This window comes from Oncorhynchus clarkii, chromosome 27, assembly GCF_045791955.1.
Source record: "Oncorhynchus clarkii lewisi isolate Uvic-CL-2024 chromosome 27, UVic_Ocla_1.0, whole genome shotgun sequence".
In the NCBI taxonomy this organism is placed as follows: Eukaryota; Metazoa; Chordata; class Actinopteri; order Salmoniformes; family Salmonidae; genus Oncorhynchus; species Oncorhynchus clarkii.
Genome location: NC_092173.1, coordinates 8,306,294 through 8,325,090, shown reverse-complemented (window position 1 = coordinate 8,325,090; position 18,797 = coordinate 8,306,294). Strand labels below are relative to the sequence as shown.

Sequence of the window (18,797 nt, the reverse complement as noted above, 5' to 3'; positions counted from 1 at the left end):
GAGTGATTTAAGTAAAGAAAGTGCTGTCTTTCCAGTGTGCAGCTCAGGATGCCGGTAGAGAGTGAACAGCTCCGTTTTCAACTTCTCCTGGTTGCCCAAAGGCCATAGATTGGTAGCACACTGGAGTTCTGCCGTCAGAAAGCAATAAACATACTGGGAGAAAAATGAGCTGTCCACCAACTTTGCTGCAATTAAGTAGTTCTTTTCAGAAAACCTTTCTTACACGAGCAGCGGTTGTGTCGCATGCCTCCTTCATCACGGGTGCAGGGTTAAGTTTGCTCCGCCTTGGCTCAGTGGCATCAACATGTCCTTTGACCAGTGCATTAGTTTGCTCGCAAATATTTTGAATGTTCACCTTGAAGTTATTGATTGCTCTGGCGATTCCTTCTGCATCAATGTTTCGTTTCTGCATTATGTTGTACAAAACGTCCATCTCTGGCATGACCAAGGAAAAGAACTCGAGCAGTTGCAGAAATGTGGGATTCTTGAGTTTCATGGGCAGGCCATAAGCCTCGCTGATGATGATCTCATCCCATCCAGGCTGCGTGTGGATGTCCTCCATGCACTGGGCCAGTGCCCCACGCTCCTCCCACACAGCATTGACGGTTCTGCTTTTGAAGTTCCATCGTGTACCCAGTGGCCTGGTGACCTGTTCGTTGATTCAGCGAGAGCAGAGAGTCTTTTGGGTGGAAAAGGAGGATTGGTCTGCCAAAAACACTAAGCACACTCACTCTCCCTGCACAAAGTTGCTGAAGTGCTAGATTCAGTTGGTGTGCCGAAAAAGTGCACAAATTACGCGTTTGGATAAGTCTCCTTCAGTAGCATTTGGACACCACGTACATTTGTGCAACCAGCTTCTCCTTGACATTCAGTGGCGCTAGGACTTCAAACTTCAAAAACCTCTCCACACACACTGTGGTCTGGTAACATGTAGCGCAGCACTATTACCATCTATGATTTACAGGAGACATCAGTGGTCTCGACTGCCTGTACAGACGCAAAATGAGTCTCAGACACCTCCTTAGCTATAGCTTCTCTGTACTCTTCATACATACAATCCAAAAGTGTGTTTTGGATCGTGCTTGATGTAACCTTAGAAATTGGTTGGTCGTCATAATGCCTTTGTAGCCTGTAATCTCCTTCACGCATGGTCTCAAAAATACACCTGAAAACGCCTGGGCTCAAGGAGCCGGCCGACTCGTCATGGCACCGTAATTGCCACACAATTTAATGCATGCTAGAATTCTGTCAAGCGTGTACCTATTCTCCTCCGTTTGTTGGTTGTGAAGGTTGATGGCTCGTTTATATGCAGTGTCTAGCTGAGCCACAACGTTTGATTTCCCTAGTAATCCCAGTTTAACAGCGTTGTTTATATGTGATGCACAATTCTCATGTTTTGAAACCCTTTCAGACAGACCTTTTTAAATCCTTAAACTCAGACTTGGACCAAACACCCTCTCCACTGAATAGCAGGCAGGGGAAGCAATGATTACTTTAAGATGCTTGCAGTTAGCCACTGCTTCCTTCCAAACCACTCATTGTTGAATTTGCGATTTCTGACTAGTTGTGTAATGTTTATGTACAACGGCCGATGAGCACCGAGACATTTTATATCTAATTTCTCTTCATATGACAAGGATTGAAAAGGATTTGCCAGTAGATTGTCGACTTGATTCTTGATGATGACAGCTAGCTTGCTAGCTAAGATTGATATATTGTAGATATCATTCTTGGATGGGCACAACTAATGCCTTCTTGGATGGGCACAACTAATGTAACTCTCTGGCAGCACCCAAAGGGCTTGAATTTTTGAGCTCTCCCCGCAGATTTTGCGGTGACGTAGTGTCCCCATGAGTGACAGAACACTGAGCCAATCACGGCGCAACTAGAACATTACCAAACCTACGCTCTGTATTTCCGCTGGCTGCCCCACCACCACAGAAAGCATTTAGCTTGTAACGGTATTCGTCGTCTGAAGAAGAGGAAGAGGACTCATCGGACCAAATCACAGCGTGGTAAGTGTTCATGCATTTTATTGGAACTGAACACTATAACAAACATAACAAAGAGAATAACCGAAGCCGTCCTGTAAGCTACAAAACACTAAACCGAAATTATCTACCCACAAAAACCATGTGGGAAAATGCTACCTAAGTATGGTTCCCAATCAGACAGCTGCCCCTGATTGAGAACCATACCCGGCCAAAACAAAGAAATACAAAAACATAGAAAATAGAACATAGAATGGCCGCCCAAATCACACCCTGACCAAACCAAAATAGAGACATAAAAAGCTCTAAGGTCAGGGCAAAAGGTGCGGACTCCGGCCGCAAAACCTGAACCTATAGGGGAGGGTCTGGGTGGGCATTTCTCCGCGGTGGCCAGGGAGTGACAGAGCTAGGCTGAAACACCTGCATTTTGGAGTTGCCTTACTCAAGATAGCAAAAAAGAGACCATGTTTGTATGCGGCTTTATTAACTAAATACATTGTTTGCAAACTTATATGTGACACGTATTATTACCAAAATAACATGCAAAACGTGAAATGACACTTCGCCACAGAGGAATAGTACTTTTACTCCAGTGTTTCACTGTCAACCTGAGTCTTTGGCTAACCACCACCCAGTTTCTGATGCTCCAGAAAACATTGTAATCTTGTGTCTGAGTGAGAGCTTTCTCCCTATGTTAGGTCCTTTAGCTTTTGTTTTCATGGTTAAACCACTCTACATCCAGAAATGCTCACTGGGAAGTTCTTGTAACGTTTGAACTCTTTGTTAGAGCACTTAACTCTTTGTTAGAGCAGTCTTTGTTAGAGCACTTAAATCTTTGTTAGAGCACTCTTTGTTAGATCAAATCAAATCAAATGTATTTATATAGCCCTTCGTACATCAGCTGATATCTCAAAGTGCTGTACAGAAACCCAGCCTAAAACCCCAAACAGCAAGCAATGCAGGTGTAGAAGCACTTAACTATTTGTTAGAGCACTCTTTGTTAGAGCACTTAACTCTTTGTTAGAGCACTTTGTTAGAGCAGTCTTTGTTAGAGCACTCTTTGTTAGAGCAGTCTTTGTTAGAGCACTCTTTGTTAGAGCAGTCTTTGTTAGAGCACTCTTTGTTAGAGCAGTCTTTGTTAGAGCACTCTTTGTTAGAGCAGTCTTTGTTAGAGCACTCTTTGTTAGAGCAGTCTTTGTTAGAGCACTCTTTGTTAGAGTACTTAATCACAGTGTGAGACCTGTGGTTCTATGGAAAAGTCTGGACTGTTATTCATTCATTATACAGGGTGACCTTCATGTGTCCCAATTACCAGTGTACAATGGCACAGACCAACAGCACTCTGTGTGAGTTAGGACATCATGATAACTTCTACACAAAGGTGACACCAAGATCGTGGTGGGGCTCACAATGACATTGTGAAATTAGACTTAGTTAAGTTGGGATCCATCGTTCATCAAGGATCCACATGAATGTTTTCAATTAGTTTCAGTTACACACTGTATTATGGTGTGAGAACACACTCTCACACAAACTATAGCTGAATATACACAGGGAAAGGCATCCTACATATACCCCCTTGACAATGGACACCTGTGACACAAAAACAAACGAGCTACAGACTAAAATCAGTTGAACGGAAATTACATTTGTAAGAGTGAGCAAAAAGTGTGAGCTAAGCACATTTATGGGAGCGGAGGGCAAATGCGTTGTGCGGGGCTGCTGGGTGCGACATCGGGGCTTCGATAATCAAACGCCACGCTTTTTTGCACGATGTGTTCCAGGTTAGCACAGGCTCCCCTAGTTCTCCCTGCTGCTCTCACTGGAATCTAAAGGCTGCATGGCCAACAACCAGTCCTCACAAACTACTGGCTAGTGTAACGTTCCAATATGGCACAGGTTTATCCAGAGCACAATTCCATGTGTCATCCAGCCAATCAGGTCTCTGGGCTTGACTGACCAGGTATGAGGACACAGGACAAAACACCCTTCTGATGAGTTACGTCATACAGGCTGAGGCTCATAAGCCAAAAGCGAGCTGTTGGCAGATGTTGAACCTGATGAATGTCATCAGTACGCCTGCAACCTTCAAAAGACTATCGCAGGTGTGCTGATAACATCAGTGTGGTCACTGAGCCATGAAGGAAGAGTTGTCAACACAGTCTAAGTAATATAATAATAACACAGTCTAAAATACAATAATAATCACCAGGGTGTGTAACCTACTGGCTTCATTAAAGAACATTAATAGAATAACCTGTGCATGATTAACTTCAAAGTCAACCAAACACTAAGCATGTTAAGTCCAGTTTGTCCCAGGGTCAGGTAGAGTTCACAACTACATTATATTGTAGTTGACATTGCAGTGTTACGATTCCTCCCTCGCATGCACAAACTGAGATAAGCATTTGAAATTGACTGTAGGCACAAACCACATTCTTTAGTGTCAGTGTTCATATTTGTTTCCTAGAAAGAAACCAGATCAACGTAAGCTTTAAATCTGTGAAAACTTTGAAACAAGACCTAAAATAACCCTAAAATAATGAATCGAACCTGTAAGGCCAACGAAACTCGCATGTTGACTAGCGTAAACATTCTAGGACACTGATTTCCCATGGAATAATCAAGCAATTTTAATTGGATGAACAGACAGACAGTGTACACAATGACTTCCCAAAAACCGCACATACAGCAACTAATTTGCATGACATCCAGGGATGCAAACTAGTCACCTTTCGGCGGAATTTGCCGTTTTGATTCCAAAATAGATGACCTACGTGATTCGTGTAGATCCGATGAGAAAAGTTTGGGTGAGTTGGGGATTTGGATCACTACTGGCTGTAAACGAGCGAGTGATGCATGTTTGGAGCAATGCTGGCTTAACGTAACAACAGAATGCAGCACACGGCTGCAGAAAGAAGAGACAACCAATTTATTAGTTACAGCATCAGCGCGCGCTCTGGAAATGAAGCTTGCCAGTTACAGCAGCCTGTTCCCTGAACGATAACGAAGGTGTAACATTAACTGAGAAGCCTGACCACAGAGGTGGGGGTGAGAATGTGATTAAGCGTACTTCATGAGCTGTAAATGAAAAACTACTGGTATTTTGAAAGTTTGAGGTGAGGGAGAAAGTGTGGTGGAACAAGTATTAACATTGTTAAGTATCTTGTTAGCTGGATCAAATTCTTTGTTAGCTAGCCAGAGAAATGTTAAGCAACATTAGCCAACCTATATGATCAAATAATTGAGTTCATGATGTAAAAATTTGCTTGCTAATAAAGTCCGACAGCTAGCTAACGTTACAACATCAGATGAGCTAACATTGGTAACATAACCAATTCACTTTAGTGTTAACTATAACTAATGCGTTACGTTGGTTGCTTACTGGATCCTGGCAATCTGTGTGAAATGTTAACTAGCAAACCAACTAACCTGTTAACTAATGTTTTCCCTCTACAGTATGTGGTTAATTTTCAGAATGAGAGAATTAGGTGTAAATGAGGCGTTGCTTGTGTAGCTGGAGCAGGGCCTGGCTTCAGATAGATGTCACTATAGAGGTGAAAGGAACACCACACACTATCCCTCTTTCTCACTTTTGCTGGCACATTGTAGAACAGATGTCCACAGGCAGAAAGTGTACAATGTAATAATGTGCAGTGTAGCCCAAATATATTGTTTTTGTTGTGTTGAACTTGACAGTAACACGTGTGTGTGTGTGTGTGAGTGTGGGGGGGGGGGGTATATATATTTTTAACTCGGTGAGCGTTATTTTTGCACACATGTAGCCTTGTGCACTTGATCGATGTCTATAGTGGCCAGTATAATAGAGCAAAAATAGAATGCCTGTTTGTTTCATTCTATTTCTACTTCCAGATGTTTTTTCCCCCAAGTGCAATATTCACGTGTGTGGTCACTAGTGTTCTGTTATAAAGGCTGTCATGGCTAACTGCAATATTAGTGTATTGTTTTTTTTCTCAAGACATGAGTGTCACTTGCAGTAAAGTCTAGGCAACAAATACCATTGGAATGCTTTCTTTACATTTTATTTTAGCTGTGACTTAGGTTCACATGAACCACTTTTTATTTTACACACAGACTGATCATGTCGATAATATTATTTGTTGTTGAATTAGTTCAAATCTGCATTTCCCCCTAGCAGGGATTTTTTTGCACGTTTCAGTGCAACAACAAAAAAGTGTCACCTTTTTAGGCCCTCAGCAGTTATCATCCCTGAACATTGTGTGATAGGCTGAGAGACTTTCAATTATGTAAAACATTACGTTACCCCCTTCTTAAACTGAACACACCCTGTTTAATAACCTGGACAAACACACAGAAAATACCCTCTGAGAAGTATCCAGTAATCAAACACATTCAGAATGCTTTGACCGTGTGACATCTCAAAACAGGCCTCCTAATAGTTATTTTGGGTCTAACCACCATGACCCATGTGATCTTCTCAAAGGAGACACTTTCTCTTGCAGGTGCACGGGGCAACTCGGTGTTCACGTCCGTTTGTGTGGTATGAGTCTCTCTGTCGTTGACTGAGCTTTCAGTCCTGACAGTGCCCCGTTCCACTGAGGTATTAATATCCCTTGGAGCCCACACTCTCACAATGTCCACCATCCTTCTCCTGAAGGGTAACCTAGGCAACATTGGTTGCTTTTTCCTCAGAGCATCCGGTTTCCTTGAGAGCTAGTATGACTGATTAGGCACAAATGAGTCAATGCTCAACTCAGTATCTTGTCCCGTGCCAGGGACCTCATGCTCTGAAACAACCCCAAAGTAAGGTTTGAGCCTGTTGTACTGTACCACGGCATGATAAGGTCCATTTAAGGTCCATTACACTGTACTACTTCATACAGCACATCTGACAGTTTTTTTGCGATTTTGAAAGGATCTTTGAGTTTCTTTATCAGTTTGGGTGACAACCCCTTTTTCCTCTGGTAGTCTCTAAGTCAAACATATTCATTTTCTTCGTACCTCTGGGGTGTCACATTCAGATCAAAGTATTGCTTTTGTTTACCTGTGGCTTTTAGGTGATTTCTCTTTACAGCTTCCCTTACAGTGCTAAAATACCCTTGCACCTTTTGCACATACTATATACAATAGTCTATATACAATGTGAGCAAATGAGGTGAGAAAAGGGAGGTAAAGGCAAAAAAAAGGCCATGGTGTCGAAGTAAATACAATATAGCAAGTAAAACACTGGAATGGTAAATTTGCAGTGGAAGAATGTGCAAAGTAGAGATAGAAATAATGGGGTGCAAAGGAGCAAAATAAATAAATACAGTAGGGGGAGAGGTAGTTGTTTGGGCTAAATTACAGATGGGCTATGTACAGGTGCAGTAATCTGTGAGCTGCTCTGACAGCTGGTGCTTAAAGCTAGTGAGGGAGATAAGTGTTTCCAGTTTCAGAGATTTTTGTAGTTCGTTCCAGCCATTGGCAGCAGAGAACTGGAAGGAGAGGCATCCAAACGAAGAATTGGTTTTGGGGGTGACCATAGAGATATACCTGCTGGAGCACGTGCTACAGGTGGGTGCTGCTATGGTGACCAGCGAGCTGAGATAAGGGGGGACTTTACCTAGCAGGATCTTGTAGATGACCTGGAGCCAGTGGGTTTGACGACGAGTATGAAGCGTGGGCCAGCCAACGAAAGCGTACAGGTCGCAGTGGTGGGTAGTATATGGGGCTTTGGTGACAAAACGGATGGCACTGTGATAGACTGCATCCAATGGAGGCTATTTTGTAATGACATCGCCGAAGTCGAGGATCGGTAGGATGGTCAGTTTTACAAGGGTATGTTTGGCAGCATGAGTGAAGGATGCATTGTTGCGAAATAGGAAGCCAATTCTAGATTTAATTTTGGATTGGAGATGTTTGATGTGAGTCTGGAAGGAGAGTTTACAGTCTAACCAGAGACCTAGGTATTTGTAGTTGTCCACATATTCTAAGTCAGAACCGTCCAGAGTAGTGATGTTGGATGGCGCAGGCAGGTGTCGTCTGTCTCATAGTTTTGACTATTAAGGCATAACACCTTATTATTCACATGTAATGCCCCTCACACTTGTTTGAAAGGCCTAAACTTTGGCTCCGATTGCAACTCCACAGGGAGCTCTGCTCTACCCTCTTGTTTTCCATGTCTTTAACTGGAAGACCACTGGGTCTCTATCCTGTGCTTCCAAATGGAAAGCTGCATTTCTGGATCCTGCCTGGCTTGTTTGAGCTCCAGCTACAGGCTCAATGGGGACATCCTGAGGCTTGTTTACGATGGCTCTCAGATTGACAGTGGCCTCCTGTGAGACAGCTGTGTCCACACTCTGTCTGTGTGTGTCGGCGTGACACACCATCAGCATTACTGTGCAGTCTCCCTGGCCTGTGGACAATATCATAGTCAAACTGACCCAGTTTCTCTAACCATCTCGCCAACTGTCCCTAGCCAACCTCAGTGAGCTGTGATCAGTTTTCAGTAGAAATTTCCTCTCCAGCAAAAAGTGTTGGAAACACTGCCACAGCAAGAAGCTCCTTCTTCGTATTTGAATACTTAATCTCCTGTTTTGACCGTGCCCGACTGGCATATGCTACTACTCTCTCTCTCTCTCTACCCTTGTATTTCTGGGAGAGGACTGCCCCCTATGCCTGTGTCACATGTGTTGGTATCCATGATGAAATCTAGATTTGGGTCCCGGGAAAGCCAGTATGGGGGATGTGGTAAGCTTGGACTTTTCCCCTTATCTGTTAACCTGTACAAAGGCTCCGCCATAGCTGCAAAATCTGTTATGAACCTCTTGTAGTATGACGCCAGGCCTAGAAAGCTTCTTGCCTCTGTCAGCGACTTGAGGCTAGGCCATGACCTGACTGTCTCTGTTTTCATGGGGTCAGTGGACACTCCCTCAGCCCGAGATGATGTGTCCCAGGTAGCTCATCTGCGACCTGAACATGTGGCACTTAGATGGCTTCACCTTAAGTCCTGCCTGCTCCAATCTGCTGAAAACCTTGTCTAAACGCTTCACATGCTCTTGGAATGTACGACCAAACACTATGAAGTCATCTAAGTACACCAAACATGTTGTCCACCCTAAATCAGACAACACCAGGTCCATGAGACGCTGGAAGCTGCTTGGAGCATTTGTCAACCCAAACCCCATGACCTGGAATTCGAAAAGCCCTCACTTTGTTCTTTCACAAAATACGTTTTTCAACAATCCTCTGGGTGCATCTCGACTTGCCAGTACCCATACAAACACACACACGTTCACATGGGCGTACTTGTGAACCGATGAGAATGATTTACATTATTGGTCCCTCGCCACCATGACTGTGTCATTTTATCTCTCCTATTGTGGGTACTAACAGGAGCCGTAACGCTAAGCACTTTTTATTATGGCTTGCTGACTATGTGCTTTGTAACCCAGTTATTCTGCTGAATATCAGAAGGATCGTTCCCATTGAACTGCATTTGACACGGTCACCATAGGAGTGGCCCATCCTTCCTTTCACAACAAAGACTAGCATGGTATCTTTCATGGTCGTAATTACTGTTGAAACCACTGAATATTATACTACTAGGGATTGGTGCAGTTTCCATCAGAATTGGGACTAATTGGACCAATCATGACAGGTGGATTAGAAAGGGCTGTCCCTTGTGTCCGTCAGTATTTCTGTTCAAGAAGGAGAACCTTGGACTGTGGTTACGGTGATTGCTGTGTTTTCAATAGAAAAGTAAACACTTTCGTATCAAATATGTTTTTATACTCTTGTGTAATGCATACACTATGAGTGAAAACATACGAGTGTGAGAGACTGTTGGTCAGATTGGAATGATCTAAGAATAAATCATTATGGCTTCAACATGAAAACAAGCAGAGGCGAGGAGTATTGTAAGTTCAAGGTTAGAGTAGATACCAGAAACAATAGGTACAGAAAGCTGATATAGAGTAAGGATCTGACCATTCAATCCAAGTGCATAAACATCAACTGTATGTGAACAACTAACTGGGTTGGAAAACTGAAACGAATTGAAATGGGCAATACACACTCTCACACACTCTCCTTTCTTCTGTTTTAGATGGGCAGTGCCGAAGAGGCCTGTTAACAGATCGCCTGCTGCTGCTGTGTGCGTGGCACAGATCGTCAGTGACAGTCTTGGAGGAAGGGTGTGTTCTTTGGCGTTTGAAGAGCTCTCATCCAGCAGAAGAGCTCTCATCCCCCTACACCCCATCAACCTCCCCACCTCCCCACCTCCCTCTCCACAGCTAGCGACAGACCTTGGACAATAATCTCTCCAAGATTTATGATGTCCTTGTGCCGGAGTGGAGGCCTGGCTCTTTGTTCATAAGAGGGGTTTTATTTCACCACTTTTTTTTCTCTCATCTTCTTCCTCATTCGAAAAAGGTGTGGGACCAGCCGTGAAATGGGAAACATCTGTTTGACATGTGAAGCCCATCTGGAGAGAAAGTGTGCTTTCAGGCCTGGATATAAGGAATTACTTAACAACAAAAAGGAAACGTCACTTAACGGAATGTCGTTTTCCCTCTTTCCTTCTCATTAACAACAACATGTCGGATTGTCCCGGCCCTTTAAACGCTTAGTCACAAAATAAACAATGCACCTACAGAATATGAGGACAATGTGCAACATTTCCTTCTGTAATGTGGACTCGAAGATCGACCAGTACTTCCAGCCTACGCTGTACATAATTGTCATCGTCCTGGGCCTGCCGACCAACTGCATGGCTCTGTGGGCAGCTTACTTGCAGGTGAAGCAGAAAAACGAGCTGGGCATCTACTTGATCAACCTCTCCTTGGCTGACCTCCTCTACATCGGCACCCTGCCCCTATGGATCGACTACTTCCTCCAGCACGACGACTGGATTCATGGCCAGAATTCCTGCAAGCTCTTCGGCTTCATCTTCTACACCAACATCTACGTCAGCATCGCCTTCCTCTGCTGCATTTCCATCGACCGATACCTGGCCGTGGCCTACCCGCTCAAGTTCGCCAAGGTCCGGCGGGTGAAAACTGCCGTGCTGGTCAGTTCCGTGGTGTGGACCATCGAGATAGTGGCCAATTCTGCGCCACTCTTCCACGACGAGCTCTTCCAGGACCGTTTCAACCACACCTTCTGCTTCGAGAAGTACCCCATGCAAGACTGGGTGGCGGGCATGAACCTTTACCGGACCTTTCTGGGTTTCCTGGTGCCCTGGCTGATCATGCTGGGTGCGTACCGGGGCATTCTGCGGGCGGTGCGCGGCAATGTGTCCACGGAGTGTCACGAGAAGGCGAAGATCAAGCGCCTGGCGCTGAGTCTAATCCTGATCGTATTGCTGTGCTTCGGGCCATACCACTTGCTCCTGCTGTGTCGCAGCATCCTCTTCCTCCAGAAGCCCTGCGACTGTGGCGCAGAGGAGGACCTGTTTGCAGCCTACCATGTGGCGCTGGCGCTCACCAGCCTGAACTGTGTGGCTGACCCCATCCTCTACTGTTTTGTTAACGAGGGCGCACGACATGACGTCGGTCACGCGCTCACCACCCTGCTGGGTGTCTTCAAGCGGAACTCGCCCGCGCCAGCTGATGCACTGGCAGCCGGATCTTTCACCTTGGAGACACCACTGTCCACCAAAAAGCAGCTGGGCCTGTACAGCGAGGTCAAGGCCAGCACCTACAAGACAGAGCTGGTGGCCCTCAAAGAGGAGTGTCTTCAGATGACCATACTCAGTGTTAAGAAATGAACAGCCATCCTGATCCGCCATGAGAAAAACCCAAGACTATGAGGAAGTGGGTCAGTTTATGTTGCATAGAAAATGGGAGAGGTTTTATTATGTGTAATGTTTTAGCTGTTTTATTAGTTTTGGGAATGACACCTCATATTATGTACCTCATATGGTAAACTGTGATTGAAATGTGTTTGATATAGACAAATATAATCAAATCAAGATGGACCATGGATACATTGTGACAACCGTAAGAAAGACTATAGTATGTTCAGTGGCATAGATGTGATGCAATGTGAAACAAAGGATGTTTGCCATCAAACGGTTTCTTTCTCCTCCTCGTGATCTATAGTAGGTTTGTGTTCTAGTTGGGACAAGGTTATCTAACCATGGATTCGACATGTTTACATTTCTCTTTCAATGAGCTCCAGATGCCTCGTAACAGCTCCAAAAATCCCAAATGTGTTCTGTCAGCCAGAGAGCGAAGCACAATAATACTTGTTTTGTTCGACAATTTCACTGGGAAATAAATTATATCATTGTTTCAATTGTGTTGTGTCTGATGTAACAGTACTTTGAACAAATATAATGTCAGGAAACCGAGGGGGGTCAACTTTATGGTTGATGTGTTGCCGTAAAAGCATTAGTGTGTTGACCATGGACCTGGTAACAGTGTTGTGTCCTTCTTCAATGTTCATTGTCATACTCTTGAAACTACTGTATGTTGTCTTGCAGTTGGTACCTATTTGAATAGATAGAATAACAAACACTTATGATTAATGTCCATCAACATTTCTTGGGTCTTGTCTGTCATATCCGAAAATCAGACATAAAACTCCAAATTACTTTCACACCGCTTATCACACCATTCACTGATGTGATAATGAGGATGATGGGTAATTCCACTGGGGGGGGGGGGGGGCGGTCCTGTGGCTGACGGACCACGATATTGATGGTGTGTCGATGGGACTGTCACATTGTTCCAGTGTGGTAGTTCTTGAGATGTCAGGGAGACAACTCCTCCCAATGAAAACAGTGCAGTGTGATCTGGGTCCACACTACAATGGCATTGCAAGTCCTGCATGATGTGCCTATTTAAAGTAAGCAGGGTACGGCAGCTATCACCCTCATCACCACTAATGAGCCAGTGAGATTCCTAATCAGATGTGATCACAGCTCTGCCTGTAAAATGTTTCCCAGATCAGATTGGGGCCATCTGCAGCCTCTCGCTCTGCCTCCATGGGTTAAGGCTGTTGCTCAATGACATGGAAAGGATCAAGGTCAATAGTTCAAATACAATGGGCTTCTTATCTCCGAGAGGCAGGTTATGTTTTCATTGATATTAAGGGGTTTAAAGCGAGCCTCGTGACCTACTTTGTTATGACAATATGACAACATACGAATGAGTATTTGAATTAGATGAAGTTATTTCTTCAAATGGATTCTGAATCACCTAATTGTGGCAGCTTCAGGAGGAGGCATAAACAAGTGACACACACTAGGTTTGCCTGGAGTCTGTACAAAATGTTATTTCTGAAGGAGATCTTGTCACAGAAAGAACGACCAGTGAAATATCACAGCCCTAGCCCACTGATGTTTGTTGTTGTTGTTGTTGGCGTAGGGCTCTTAATCAGATATAATAATGGCCATGCTGTAACCAAAACAGTCCTTTCTCTATTATTACGCTTGTGTAATCTTAGCATGACAGCCCACACTTTGCTTTAGTGAGCACCGCTTAGAATCTGCGGAAACAAATCACACTGCATCTTACCACAAACAGGTCTCTCCAATGCACCCTGCCAACCTACAGATAAAACACAAACTGCGGAAACAAGGCTTTCCCTTGCTAATTCATTGGCATCATCAACCCATGTTCATTCTGAACTGAAATTTCCTCTAACGTTTCCCACAAACCAAATCACTGGCTTGACACTGACACAAAATAAGAGAAACTATCTCGAGGCATTTTGTTTGATTGATATCCTCAGTGATAAGACAAGGTGTTAGTGTGCCCCAATTGTCCTATATCAATCAGAAATAACTAACACTGTGAGTAATGACCTTTGTCGTGCATTACTACTGTACATTTGGATTGTCATGCAAATTATCATTGGTATACTATATTACTCGCTGATGAACCCAAGCTTGAAATTACTGTAAGCTTTTACCCAAATGAACACATTCATTTGTATGGTACAGTAAGATACTGTTCATTCTATCACAATGATACACAGTGAATACACTGAAAGCAGTGACGTGTGATACTGTGAATTTTCAGGCAGAGCTACAAATAACTTCTTATGTAATTACTATCTCATTGTGCTGGCGTTTTCATTCACACAATCATCATCTTCTTTACCACAGTATTTTGTGGTATCCTCTGTAAAACAAAAATGTGGCTTGAGTCTCGCACATCAATATACTCCAGAGTTTTGGTTCCTGACACGTGCTGTTGAGAGGATTCTGGCAAAAGATAACAGTCCCGTATTTATGGAAACTGTTGTTTTCAACAGATGTCCATTCATTTCATCGAAGGTTTCATGTTCATATCCATTCCATGAAATCTGATATCCAACTAGAATACCTTCTCTTTACACAACTGAAATGTGGAATAATTTTAAGTATAAAATATTCACAGTACCAGTCAAAAGTTTGGATACACCTACTCATTCCAGGGTTTTTCTTTATTTGTACTATTTTCTACATTGTAGAATAACAGAAGACATCAAAACGATGTAATACCACATATGGAATCATGTAGTAACCAAAAAAGTGTTAAATAAATCTAAATATCTGTTATATTTGAGATTCTCCACCCTTTGCCTTGATGACAGCTTTGCACACTCTTGGCATTATCTCAACCAGCTTCATGAAGTAGTCACCTGGAATGTATTTCAATTAACAGATGGGCCTTGTTAAAAGTTAATGGAATTTATTTCCTTCAAAATGTTTGAGCCTATTAGTTGTGTTGTGACAAGGTAGGGGTGGTATACAGAAGATAGCTCTATTTGCATAGAAAACAACTCCATATTATGGCAAGACCAGCTCAAATAAGCAAAGAGAAAGGACAGTCCATCATTACTTTAAGACATGAAGGTCAGTCAATGCAGAACATTTCAAGAACTTTGAAAGTTTCTTCAAGTGCAGTCACAAAAACTATCAAGCGCTATGATGAAACTGGCTCTCATGAGGACCGCCACAAGAAAGGAAGACCCAAAGTTACCTCTGCTGCAGAGGATAAGTTCATTAGAGTTACAAGCCTCAGAAATTGCAGCCCAAATAAATGCTTCACAGAGTTCAAGTAACAAACACATCTCAACATCAACTGTTCAGAAGAGACTGTGTGAATCATGCCTTCATGGTCGAATTGCTGCAAAGAAACCACTATTAAAGGACACCAATAAGAAAAAGAGACTTGCTTGGGCCAAGAAACACGAGCAACGGACATTAGACCGGTTGAAATATATCCTTTGATCTGATGAGTCCAAATTTGAGATTTCTTGGTTCCAACCTCTGTGTCTTTGTGAGACGCAGAGTATGTTTGGCTCCCACTGTGAAGCATGGAGGAGGTGGTGTGATGGTGTAGAGGTGCTTTGCTGGTGACACTGTCTGTGATTTATTTAGAATTCAAAGCACACTTAACCAGCATGGCTACCACAGCATTCTGCAACGATACGCCATCCCATCTGGTTTGCGCTTAGTGGGACTATCATTTGTTTTTCAACAGGACAATGACCCAAAACACAGCTCCAGGCTGTGTAAGGGCTATTTGACCAAGAAGGAGAGTGATGGTGTGCTGCATCAGATGACCTGGCCTCCACAATCACCCGACCTCAACCAAATTGGGATGGTTGTGGATGAGTTGGACTGCAGTGAAGGAAAAGCAGCCAGCAAGTGCTCAGCATGTGGGAACTCCTTCAAGACTGTTGGAAAAGCATTCCTCATGAAGCTGGTTGAGAGAATGCCAAGTGTGCAAACCTGTCTTCAAGGCAAAGGGGGGCTACTTTGAAGAATCTAAAATAGAACATATAGTTTGATTTGTTTAACACTTTTTGGTTACTACATATGTGTTATTTCATAGTTTTGATGTCTTCACTATTATTCTTCAATGTAGAAAATAGTTTAAAAAAAAGAAAGAAAAACCTTTGGAATGAGTAAGTGTGTCCAAACTTTTGACTGGTACTGTACATATGGCAGAATATGTAGTTTTCTATTTAATATGACATGTTAGAATGGAACCTTTAGCCAGTAATATAAATTGCTTAATTATTTCTGCCTGCTTCATTGTGATCTAGTTTGGTGGTTCCTATTCAAATCAAATCAAATTTATTTATATAGCCCTTCGTACATCAGCTGATACCTCAAAGTGCTGTACAGAAACCCAGCCTAAAACCCCAAACAGCAAGTAATGCAGGTGTAGAAGCACAGTGGCTAGGAAAAACTCCCTAGAAAGGCCAAACCTAGGAAGAAACCTAGAGAGGAACCAGGCTATGAGGGGTGGCCAGTCCTCTTCTGGCTGTGCCGGGTGGAGATTATAACAGAACATGGCCAAGATGTTCAAATGTTCATAAATGACCAGCATGGTCAAATAATAATAATCACAGTAGTTGTCGAGCGTGCAGCAAGTCAGCACCTCAGGAGTATATGTCAGTTGGCTTTTCATAGCCGCTCATTAAGAGTATCTCTACCACTCCTGCTGTCTCTAGAGAGTTGAAAACAGCAGGTCTGGGACAGGTAGCACATCCGGTGAACAGGTCAGGATTCCATAGCCGCAGGCAGAACAGTTGAAACTGGAGCAGCAGCACGGCCAGGTGGACTGTGAACAGCAAGGAGTCATCATGCCAGGTAGTCCTGAGGCATGGTCCTAGGGCTCAGGTCCTCCGAGAGAAAAAGAGAATTAGAGAGAGCATACTTAAATTCACACAGGACACCGGATAAGACAGGAGAAGTACTCCAGTTATAACAAACTGACCCTATCCCCCCGACACAAACTACTGCAGCATAATTAAATTAGCTAAATGCGCTGTATGGGCAAAAATGTAATATAATTTTGTACAAATGTAGAAGAGCATTAGCAGAGACCTTGGAAGCAACATAACATCAAGACAGACTGTACACTCTTAGAAAAAAGGTTATACCTAAAACCTAAAAGGGTTTTACGCAGTGGCGAACCATGGCTATTGGACGTAGGCCTTCAGTGTGGGAAAAAAATCTTCCAACACGTAATACCAAACAAAACCAAAAAAATCTACCCAAAGCAAGTAGGTCCCAATCATAAGAATACAAAAACAGCCATTGGCTAGGGCCTCAGAAGCTACAGTGCCTTCAAATAGTACTGACCTTTTCCACATTTTGTTATGTTACAGCCTGAATTAAAGCATTTATTACATTGAGATTTTGTGTCACTGGCCTACACACAATGTCCCATAATGTCAAAGTGGAATTATGTTTTTAGACATTTTTGCTAATTAATAAAAAATGAAAAGCTAAAATTTCTTGAGTCAATAAGTTTTCAACCCCTTTGTTATGGCAAGTCTAAATAATTTCCGGAGAAAAGATTTGATTAACAAGTCACATAATAAGCTGCATGGACTCACTCTGTGTGCAATAATAGTGTTTAACATGATTTTTGAATGACTACCTCACCTCTGTACCCCACACATACAATTATCTGTAAGATCCCTCAGTTGAGCAGTGAATTTCAAACACAGATTCAACCACAAAGACCAGGGAGGTTTTCCAATGCCTCGCAAAGAAGGGCACCTATTGGTAAATGGGCAAAAAAAGCAGACATTGAATATCCCTTTGAGCAGGGTGACTCTTGAAAACCTATGGCAAGGCTTGGAAATGTCTGTCTAGCAATATTTGAGCAATTATTAGTACATTTGCAAAAAATATGTTTTCATTTTGTCACTATGGGGTATTGTGTGTAGATGGGTGAGAGAGAAAAAATCAGGCTGCAACACAACAAATTGTGGAACAAGTCAAGGTGTATCAATACTTTCTGAAGACACTGTCGATAGAAGGCATCCTACATTCAACTTTATTAGGACAGGATTTCTGAGTGACAGTGGAATCAACCAATCACAGTTTGACTTATGGGTGGGACCGTTTTTACAAAAACGTATGGAATCGTCTGCCTTCTAGAAGGCAATAGCGAGTACCAGTTTTCTCACGGTCTAGCTAGCTAGCGGCTGCAGTAGGTCACAATACCACATCTGCGGACTTTTTGGAGTGAACCTCCGACTCCTTCAAGTCACTTATTTTATCTCCCCGGAGACCATCAAAGAAAAATCCTGATTGGATCTTTTTTTTTCTCTTCGGTGTTAACCCTTTCCTTTCCAACACAAACTAAAGAGATTAAATATGAATATCATTGAAAATAATAATATTATTAGAATATCATAAAAATATTATTGAAAAGATAAATCCTTAGGCCTCACTGTTCCCAACTGGGCTATCCCCATGAGAGAACCCCTTGAAGAACCATTTTGGGTTCCATGTAGAACCCTTTCCACAGAGGGTTAAACTTGGAACCCAAAAGGGTTCTTCAAAGGGTTCTGCCACAGGGATATCTGACATCTAATAATATTGTAATACAGTTTTTCTCAATTGCTAAAACACAATTTCTGAAACCTTGCTCCATTTCCTGAAAACATTAAACACAAAACCTCATCTCATCAGTGGAAACTGACATTGTCCCACACTATCACATAGGTGGGAATGGGATTCTCATTTAGCTCTGCCCCTGCTGCTCTTGAACCTGCTGCTCAAATAAAATATATCTTAGATTGGCAATAAATCTTAGAAGGTGCTGGGTGTTATATGGCCCGAGTGTAACATGGTGATGTAGAACACCATGGTTGCTAATTGCAGCACAGATTGTGACATTACCACCTCGTTGACCACGGACTTCAACAATGGCCCGCTGTCCAATCATGTTTTTGCCTCTCCTTCTCCTCTTTGTTAGATTGAAGCCTGCTTCATCGACAAAGATGAACTCATGGGGTCTGTCCAAGGATTCCAAGTCAAATATTGTCTGTGTAGAAATTCAATATACTGTATGTAGGATTTTGTAAGTCGTACAGAGACAG

At 42.9% G+C, this 18,797-nt stretch overlaps 1 protein-coding gene across 1 annotated transcript in view; it reads left to right on the top strand.

Moving 5' to 3' along the window:
* The window catches only part of LOC139385998 (G-protein coupled receptor 4-like), a 46,602-nt gene extending 34,353 nt beyond the window's left edge, over nt 1-12,249 (top strand). Inside the window, exon 2 of the mRNA XM_071131315.1 lies at nt 10,060-12,249. Coding sequence (XP_070987416.1) covers nt 10,597-11,721 — 1,125 coding nt within the window. The 5' untranslated portion in view covers nt 10,060-10,596 and the 3' untranslated portion in view covers nt 11,722-12,249. The remainder of the gene's footprint in view (nt 1-10,059) is intronic.
* Nucleotides 12,250-18,797: the final 6,548 nt, after the last annotated feature.